General features: G+C 38.4%; 1 protein-coding gene across 1 annotated transcript in view; it reads right to left on the minus strand.

The window, feature by feature from the left end:
- The window catches only part of LOC141439282 (phosphatidylinositol-binding clathrin assembly protein-like), a 31,711-nt gene extending 24,964 nt beyond the window's left edge, over positions 1 to 6,747 (minus strand). The window contains exons 1-5 of the mRNA XM_074103538.1: positions 6,561 to 6,747; positions 5,714 to 5,852; positions 4,194 to 4,339; positions 2,989 to 3,166; positions 2,264 to 2,320 (exon numbers count right to left, since the gene is read on the minus strand). Of these exons, the coding sequence (XP_073959639.1) occupies positions 2,264 to 2,320; positions 2,989 to 3,166; positions 4,194 to 4,339; positions 5,714 to 5,852; positions 6,561 to 6,706 (666 nt within the window). The 5' untranslated portion in view covers positions 6,707 to 6,747. The remainder of the gene's footprint in view (positions 1 to 2,263; positions 2,321 to 2,988; positions 3,167 to 4,193; positions 4,340 to 5,713; positions 5,853 to 6,560) is intronic.
- Positions 6,748 to 10,604: the final 3,857 nt, after the last annotated feature.

The following is a 10,604-nucleotide window of genomic DNA, read 5'->3' on the forward strand; positions in this document are numbered from 1 at the left end:
ACTCCATCCCAGGAGCCCGCATTTATGCTGAGGCGGGACCTTTTCACTCACACATATAAAATTATATATTATTTCATATTTTGTATTTCAACTATTTTTGTAACTTTTGTTTGTAACTATTATGTGTGTTGAAATCATCGATACGGGGGGCTACTACGAAATTCGAGAATCGAAGTTCGCATCATACCGTCTCTCTCGCTCTCGTATTAAATATTATAAGCGCCAGCGGGACGGCAAGATACGAATTTCGAACTTTGAGAAGTTTGCACTTCGTAGTATATAGCCTGTGGAACGATTGTTTGTTATTCTTCCACGTTTTAGCGGAGCAACATATTCAACGTGATTTTTTGCACAGAGGCATAGCGCAAACTTTTAACTAACATAACAATTTTGATTCCGAAAGGATAGCTTAATTCTGCGTGTGAAATATCAACAAGAAACGCTACTATTAGAAGCGTGAAAAATACTTAAAGCATAGTTCTAAATACAGACACCCCCAATAAAATTCATTACGCAGCAGAATGCGGCGCTTGGAACGTTTTATAAAACTAACTTTAATAACAAAGGACACTGTTGAATAAATATTTTATTTCCATTTAACAAATGATAACTACAAGTTAAGTTCAGTAAGCAACGAAAGTTTTGTTTATTCGCCTTGTTCAACATAAATGGGTTTCGTACAAATAGTTGAAGCTTGTTGACCTGTAGTTAAAAATACAAAAGGAATTACAGATCTATTGAATAATGTTTTGCCATCGCGTTACTACTACTTTTTACTACTACATCTGTATCTGTATCTGTACTAAAAAAAATGGCCGTAAGAAAATTACACTACAGGGTGATATTTTAAGTGATACAAAATTAGTGTTTATTTTATAGCTCAGTTAATGCTCAACAATGTAACATATTAATTTGTGGGATATAGGATGGTCATACTTTTCATTCAATGTATGGAAAACTTAAATTGAAACAATTGTGCTAATACACTATACTTTCGTGCATTAGCTGAGCTATACAATACACTTATTATGTAACCCTTTTAAAATTTCATACTGTATAAACTATCGACCCGGTGTAAAGATGTCAACTTTATGAACTACACCCTGAACCAACAATGAAATCGTGATGAGTAAGAAACCTATTTAAGATTTTAGATTCCCGCCAACTGAAACATCCTGTGCTTTAATAATACCCTCATTTGTTCCAAGGAACTGTCAGAAAACTACGAACTGTCAAACAATGTGTCGCTTTAAACACTGTCAATTGTTTGACGCTTGGCCAAAAACTTGATCGCTAATCGCTAATGCGATGATAGCGTATCGAAAATACAAACTGAGACATGGATGCACAGAAAAACCAGAAAAAGAGACCAGCGCTGGGAATCGAACCCAGGTCCTCAGCAATCCGTGCTGCGTGCTATAACCCCTACACCACCGCTGGATAGGAATCTAGACACGAATTTTTCCTATGCATACATATCTCAGGTTGCTTATTTCTACTACGCTACTTATGTAGCAGCACTAGCGACATCTATGTTCCGCTCTCATCGAGAGACGTCACACTCACCCAGACAAGAGATGTCGCTACTAAGCAATCAAATTATGATTGGTTTTTTGGAGTCTTTTTGTATTTTTTATTTCAACTCCAAATAGCGTGATAGCGTGTCGCTTATATAGGGCCCACAGATGCTACGAAAAATCCTAACGATCGAACTGCACCGTCCGACCGGTACCGATTATTGCGTGTGAGAAAACCGTATAGTTCTATACGATTTTTTTAAACTCTACCTTCGTACGGAACAGTATCAAAATTCGAATAGATAAATCGGGGTGAATAAATTAGGGTTATAATTAAACGCACAACCCCTATTGCGTCGTCGGTCGCCATCGATTTGATTGATTTTCGATAAGTGCAGTCAGGCAAAATTCGAACTTCGTATCTTGCCGTCCCGCTGACGTTTGCATTATTTAATACGAGAGTGAGAGAGACGGTACAATACGAACTTCGATTTTAGAATTTCGTAGCAGCCCTTCTGATCTTAGGACTTTTTGTAGCGTCTATATGCCCTATTAACCTTCTGCTAATAACGTCAAAATGTAGTTCCGACTTCAAAGTTCCTTGAAACTAATCAGACGCGAATCAAACCCAAGTGTCACCTGAAAGAGTACAATACAATAACACACACATACAAATCCCAACGTACAAAGCACCGTTACGTCATGTCCCGTAGCGTTAAACACATATGCCAATCGCTATATCTTACTAGGATCTCGGACACTTCCTCCTCGCCCGTCCACCCTTCCCCTTGCAATAAATGCACCTGAAATGTATGTGCTGTGAAAATACTACATCTAGGACCCTCTTTTACCTATAATAATCTAGTGTTCGACCGAATATTCGGTTTCGGTTTCGGCGAAATTCCAGATTTCAAGATAAGATAATGATTCATTATTTTGGCAGAAAATCTGCCAACTAGAACCGAAATCTAAACTGTTCTGAGAGCTTTCGACGTCTTGCTTGCTTGCGACGTCTCCACGAGCCGTGCATTTTTCAATTAGGGTTCAGCACCCTCTTTTACTCTCGACTTAACTAAAACCCTCGCCTCGCGACTCGGTTGGATATGCCTTTGGTGATAGCGCGTTTTATTCACATGTTGTACAATCTCCTGATTTCAGCCCAGAAAACGAAATTGATTTTCGATTAACCAAATTATTTAATTTTTTGACAAACAATCCTCATTTCTAGCTACTTACGCAATCGGTGCCCTAACATAAGTATCCGCTTTTCTATACAACTAGTATGAAAAAGTAGATACATTAAGTTAGAGAACCGACCGTGCAGTCTAGGAAACTGAATCGCGGACCTTTTCATTATCAATTTCGCTATGATATATAGCACAAAGGTTCCACCCTGGCACGTGATTCAATTACGTCAATTGGTGATTGGCATCTACCCCATTAAATATTCTCATAGTTCCACCAGTTTTACCTTATACTGGTTCATGGCAGCCTGTTCCTCAGCCAACGCCTGGGCGGCCAGCGAGTCGTCTATAAACAGGCCGGCGCCGTTGGACGCCTTGTCGAGGCGGGACGACGCCGCAGCGTTGCCGAACGAAGAGGACGTCGAGGACAGAGCTCCCATCACACTCGCTACGTTCTTTTGAGCGCTGGAATAAGGTGTAAAGAACTTGTGAGAAAAGTAAAGAAGAAGTGGGGGTTGTCGCATGTTTTATACAGTACCTAGTGAATGATCCTTTCCCATAGTATTTTCTCGGAAACTTTCGTATTTCACAAGTAAGACATCCTACAGCAAGGTAATTGATTGAGAGTAAAAACCTAAGTTGAGATTTTTCTTAGATTTTTATTTACACTACATTTTCTCTAGATAATTTGATCGTAATATGACGCAAGTATTCTATACTTTACTGTATCTTATACTTCGTTTGGATAAGTATTTAACTAAATGTAAACAAAACAACGTCAATTGGTGTGTTTAAATGTTGATATTCCCCCATTAAACTATCTAAACATTTACATTTCTTTTACGTTTGTATTACAATGATAGATAAGTAAAATCAGAGGCGTCTTTACCTATAGTGCAGGGTGTGCGCTGCACACGGGCGCAGCGGTGTTAGGGGCGCCGGCCGCGGCACTTTGTACCTATTACATTTTGGCCGCGCGCTTCCTAGATGGCGCTAAAGTAATAATTGCACACGAGCGCTACATGGGCTAAAGACGCCACTGAGTAAAATGTTTAAAATCTTTGAATTTACCAATTTACCAAATCTGGCAGCTGAAGTTTGTTTACATTTAGTTAAATACATATCCAAACCAAGTATAGTATGATATACTTTGAACTCGTGGTTTGTCATTTATCACTAGTAAATAAAGTACCCTATTCATTTAATTCAAACATGTCACTTATTAATACAAAAATTCATAGACATGTAGGTGCGCCTACGAAAATACCCTCTATTAAAAGCGCTTAAAAATACAAATTAACGGGTTTTGATAATAAGCAACAGCTTTGGTAAGCAAGGCCTTACAAAAAAACTCCTTCAAAGACTCTCAAAGAGAATTCCGGGCGGGCCCTTGTATAGTCGGAAACATTTTGAACTGAGCTCATGTATGCTTTAAGTGAACAAGCTCAGTTCATAATTTTTCAACTATACTATTTATGGCCATGGTAGTTACCTGGCAGTTTGTGTGGGGGTATTGGCAGCGGATCCCTTTTTGCCCTCAAGCGTCGCGAGGTGCCCTTCTAAAGCATCCAGTAAACTGCTAGGCGCTTTAGTCAGGTCTGGGATGTCGCCTTTGTCGATACCCACATTTTCGCAAACCTGGAATAAAAGAAGGCTTAGTGAATATACTGTGATTTCATACATATCGATATGGTCGACATGTTTCCGACCAATCCGTGGCTTTTGTCAAGGTGTGATGGAACCACAGGTATAGAATTTACTGAAACCGGTAACGCTAGAGAGAACGTTCTTATTAGTGTACAGTCGAACAAGTTGAATCATGGCCCAGGGACCTTTTAATAATCAATTTCACTATGATTTCTTCTTCTTCTCTTTTAAAATATGGCTTTTCTGTCCTAATTAATAGGACAATTTCGCCAGTGTCAAAGTACTCTCTTTGAGAGGGACGTTGTACGGTGATTGTAGTTTTTGCAACTTGATAGTAAAATTCCAGAAACTACGTGGCGACAACTTGCGCATTAAAAAATGTCAGAAACAAGAGCAATATAGAATTTTGTGATCACTGTTAAGGTTAATCGCCGCATAAAACACTATCAAAATTATACTTCAACTAGCCAAAGAAACAGAAATAGTAAAATTAGATATTGTCTACGTCCGCCATGTTCGAATGCTACAAATCGAATCCTATGATTTCTTAAACAAAATTATGAGATGTCATCATGACATTAGTAGCACAAAGGTTCCACTCTGGGTCATGATTCAATTTGTTCGACTGTACGTCAGAGATAGTCCAAACTGTTTTCTTTCCTATCCTATATATAGTTAGCGCTGCTCATGCTCATACTTTTTTTCAATATGCGTCCACCCGCTCCCTGCAAACCGCGTCAGCTAGCGTAGGCCATAAACATTTTAGTCTCATCTAGGTTTCTAGTTTCTATTCATAGTAAAGCCGACAAACTAGCACGCTGTTTAAATAGATTATTTTGTAAGACTGTCTTTCTGTCATATTTTGACGTAAATAGTAGATTTATAAACAAGGGTTGTAATTGATCATTTACACGCGAGTTGAACACTCTACTTTTCATCACAAATGCGAGGAAATAAAGAAAAACCATTATAAATGTATACGCAATTTGTAAAAGAGCAGGAGGAAAATTTATCGCGCCAAACCGTCTTTTTTTTTAATGGCTCGCGCTCTTTGGCTTTGGCACATTCAGCTAGCACTGGCCAGCAGCATTATGCCAGCATGGAGGTTTGGAGGCAAGTATTACGCATTACAATCTCCTTGTTTACCAGTTCGTGAATACAAAGGAGATTCATTCGATTTTTAAATTTACTTACATCCCTAAAGATGTAAATCGAACTTACAACACGGATTTCAAGTTAAATGCAACCTACTTTCAGAGCTTAAGTGATGAAAAAGTTTGAGCTGTGGATGTAATTTTCCGGGGTCTGAATTCCCAATACGAAGGACCGACTAAGGAGGAGAATTGGTATAATGTAGAACGTTACCTTAAGAAACTCTCCGACCCTATCCATTCGGATGAGGAACTTCTTATAGAGGTCGAGAGCGTCGCGACAGTTCTTCTTGTTCATGTCGAAGTATTTCTCCAGCAGGTTGATGATTCCGTCGTTGTAGCACGCGAACAATCTGGAATAGATAACAATACTTATTAAAAATAGACGCCAATCTGAGGAGACCCAGTTCTGTTACAACTTACAAGACTTTTTATAGGTTTTTTTCTAGTTGAGCAGCAAATAATCAAATTTTCACAGTTACTTGTTAGGTTTACAAGGGAACACGAAATAAGAGGACGGAACCGTCGTTTTAGCCACTAGTGCGACTGCCTGATCAAATCAGCCTCCATCCATCTATTGTCGGGTATGGCCTCTTTGTTCGCACGCTACTTCTCCCGTCGTTAATCTCACTCACAGATTTCACGCTACTTCATTTGATCCTGGTACAGCCTTCAAGCAGACCAAACAGGCCATTGCGCAACCACCTTAAATTATTCAGTCGGTTAATCAAGTGCCCTGCCACTACCAGGGCCGGCTTTACCATCTAAACGCCCCGGGCGAGTCCTGCCTTTAGCGCCCTTTTAGATATGATAAGCGACAAAATGACAGGTCGCGTTTGTTAGACAGAATACTCATATCGTACTCACTCCTACGAGATAAGTCTATGAAAGTTAATACGCCGAGCCTATTTCTCCTTCAGATCGATAAAAATAGGTATTAAAATTAAGTGGTTAAGTTGAGCTTTCCCCGATCGCCACCGCCTAAAGCCGGCACTGTACCTGTCTGATTCTTGGCTCCCAACAAGTATAGTACGGTTAATGTCTACCACAGTAGCACTAACCTGATGAGATCCCGAAACAGCAGCATAAAGCACATGTTGATGACGCCGTTGGTGAGGTCGTTGGCGGTACAGTCGAACTCTAGGAGCGCGTCCAGCTGTGCTTGCAGCACTGGCAGCGTCTTGAGAAGTTTCTCCGCATTCATCATGCGGAGAGATCCTTCCTCCTTCCTGAAACGAAACGTCACCGAAGGTGGTTTATACAAGAGTATAAGCAAGGTTTAGACGAAGTCAGTAACAGGCCCGAGCTGTATAGATGAGGCCAACTGGATTCATTTAATTCCTGGACTATTTTTGCGGAGTTTACTGCAATGGCTTGATAAATAGGCTAGCGCTCTATTCCCGCCAGTGGTGGCAGCCAGCGCTGGCTTGTCTTGAAAAACTGTTTATACGAGGCCAATTAACAAGCCACCACTTGCTGCCAGTGACGTAAGAAAACGACCTCTCTACGTCAACTGACGTCATTGGAAAAAACTTTTTATTTGGCGCCTCGACTTGTTTGGAAAGGGTGTGCCACATGTCATCATCACCTAGCTCTCTATACCTACCTCCCGCTACTAACCGAAAAAAGTGCGATCGGGAAACGCAATATAGCTTTACGAGGCGGGAGTAAAGTGAGTACTTTAGTCCCTAGGGAATAAAAGTAATTATTTTGTTAATTTACTTCGAGTGACTTAGATAAACTCAAACAGCCAGTACTTGCTTAGTTTTTGGCATAAAATAGGATTGTGTGTGGACCATTTTCGTGACGAAAATGTTACGTTCTTAGTATACCCGGTCATAGTTCTATGCTTATTCCGCATAGAAGGTGGCGCCATTCTATTTATTCCAGTTTGCGTATGGACCATTTCGCTGATGCGATTTTGTTGTGTCTGGTTGGAAAAAGATACTTACCGAGAGCGTATATATAAAAAAATAATCTTAAAAAATTGATTATTCTGACAATGTCGTCAAGTGATAGTGAAAATTATGACGTTGAGCAAAGAGCAAAGACGTAATTGATAATCTCTTGCCGACGAAATCTAGAAGAAAATATTTAAAAACCAATAAGAAACGCATTAATTCTTTCACAGAAATGACTATTTTTTCTCGCAATCGAAGTGAAAAATAGAGTTTTCACCTCGACTCGTCAATATAAACCCTCGGATAAATAGACACCCTCGGTAAAGCTCGGGTGGCTAACCACCTCGGGTATATATTGGCTTATTTTAGTCCCTCGATAAAAAATATACTATATATGCATTTGCTTAGGCAAATATGCATATGCATAAAATCCGATGTCTACTTATTAACGATTGAAACGTAAGAATAATCCATTCTATCCTAAATGAATGCACAGACCTTGACACTTCGACCCACCTGGCAAAATAGTTAGAATTCTCCAAAAACGCGCTGACCTTACCTAGTCCGCCAAAATAACACTGTTTATTGTTATTGTTTATTATGTTTTTTGCTTAATATTAGTTATTAGTTAAAACTGAATACTGTTAACTTCCACGAAATTATGTAGGTACAGTCACGTCTAAAAATATGTATACAGAAACAAGGTTGCATAAATATGTAGTCATACATTGTATCAAAAATATTTATCTATTACTGACACCAAAAAATTGTATTCATTAAACTTTTTCAGTATTATGTAATCACAAAATGCTTCAGAAAGTTGCATACTTAAATAAATTCCATTTAAATGTATCCACCTCGTAGGCAAAAATAAGTTTACATGAATGGGTTCCATATACATATAACCACACCAATTTGGCAAATATTTGTATACGCCGTTTGATTCATCAAAATCAAAATCAAAATCAAAATCATTTATTCAGTAAATAGGCCGCAATGGGCACTTTTACACTCATTTTTTTAAAACTACCAGCGCTTTCGGAAAGACCATCATTGCCAAGAAGAATGCGCCGCAAGAAACTTGGCAGAAAGTCATTTTTTCAACATAAAATAATTACAAATAAAATACTTAAAAACTACAGTATACAATGAAATAAAAGAAAATACAAATAATAATAAATAATAATACAGGGATGTATGGGGTCCCTTAGTTACAAAACTAAACTCTAACTATAATCTACGTTCAGGAAGTGTAGACTGCTTCCACCGTCATAAATTAAATAATAATAATATAATAATAATAATTTAATTCTGAAATTTACATTTCAGGTCAAGTAACCATTAAACTTTTGGATTCCGAAGCAAGCTCACGTCTGCCGCCCCAAAGTTAGCTCACACGAACTCATGTCATGCTCTGAAAGCAGAGCGGTACCGAGTGCATGGTATTGCTTCCGTTCCATAAGCTCTATGGGATCGTCTTGGGAGCTTCGACGTCGCGGGCCTGTGACTAGAAATTAAACTAAAAATATACACGTTTAAAATCCATAAGCTTAACAATATACAGCCTTAAATATAGCAAGGGATGTATAAAGTCCCTGAGTTAATAAAAATTACTATATAGCAAGGGGATGTAGAAAGTCCCTGAGTTAACAATAAATAAAATTCCTAATCTAAATAATTCAGAGATGTATATAGTCTCTGAATGTCAAAGTAACTAATTTAATTAACCAAATTATACAATCTTCAGAGTGTAAAAAGCCTCCAATGTCAAAAACTTAAATAATTATTAAAATAAAGAAATGGAGATGTATAAGGTCTCCAAATGTCAAACCAATAAATATTTTAAATTAAATTCTGCAACGTGGACAACGGCAACAGAACCGAAACTAGACACGAAATGCGCCGGGACACTGCCAAGTCACACTTCACAACACTTATTTATACACCGACATAAAAACACACACATACACAAACACGAATACATCACATCACACATCAACATCCTAATTTTCATCGGCTTTCAGTTTAGGCCATGTCGCATCATCACATAAGTACTCCTCAACTTTATAGTAAGCTTTCTTCAGAAGTGCACTCTTTATGTATTCTTTAAAAGAGTTGTGTGGCAATTTCCATGCTTCTACAGGAACTTTATTGTAAAATCTCACACAGTTTCCCACAAAAGATTTGCTTACTTTCCGTAAACGGAATTTTGGAACGGCAAGCTTGTGCCGTAAATATGTAAACACGATTTGATATTTTGATTCGTTTTGAAGAATTACTGTTTTGTTAAGATTACATGTCTGTCTCTTTCGTAACCTGCATGCGCGGCAGGGACATACATACTACGAATCCATACTCCATTAAAATAATATTATATACTGGTGATCCGTTCCGGCACAACACGGTTACGGTATACATAGACACCGTGAATCACACTATTTATTTGTGAAAACCGCATCAAAATCCGTTGCGTAGTTTGAAAGATCTAAGCGTACAGACAAAAAAGCGTCTTTTTTATACTATGGAGTGATGAATTGAAAGTAACTCTGTCTGTTCCGGTATCACGTCGAACCGACTGGTTTCGACTGTCAAGGGCTGAACATAGGTACTTATTTTTATCTCCAAAAGCAACCCTTAAGGGAGAAAATGGGGATGAACTGACTGGAGTGAGCTGGATGAAAATTGGTATGGATATATTTAATACACCATCAAGATCACCAAATACTTGGAAACGTCCAGAGTGGTCATAATATCGACTAAGCCAAAGCGATCATTGTTCGGGTCATCCACTGAGGACAGATCCACTGAAGCATCTATAATTTGCAAACAACAAACCACTAACAATTAACAAATAATTAAAATAAAAACAAAAAAAATGCTTAGTGCACCTTTCTGAGAATGACCCTAACTGAAATACTCAATATTTACAAGTCAATTCAATCTAAGGACTGTCAAGTGCGTCATAGAATAATCGTGAGATAGACGTATGCAGTGACAAGTCCGCACTGTTTTCGTGAATTGTCAAATCAGTTAAATATACAACTTACGATTCTATGCAGTCAGACAAGGTTTGTTGTTGCAGTCTGGATACATATTTATGAATCAAACGGCGTATACAAATATTTGCCAATTGGTGTGGTTATATGTATATGGAACCCATTCTGTATACTTATTTTGCCTACGAGGTGGATACATTAAATGGAA

The sequence above is a fragment of the Choristoneura fumiferana genome, chromosome 20 (assembly GCF_025370935.1).
Source record: "Choristoneura fumiferana chromosome 20, NRCan_CFum_1, whole genome shotgun sequence".
Lineage (NCBI taxonomy): Eukaryota > Metazoa > Arthropoda > Insecta > Lepidoptera > Tortricidae > Choristoneura > Choristoneura fumiferana.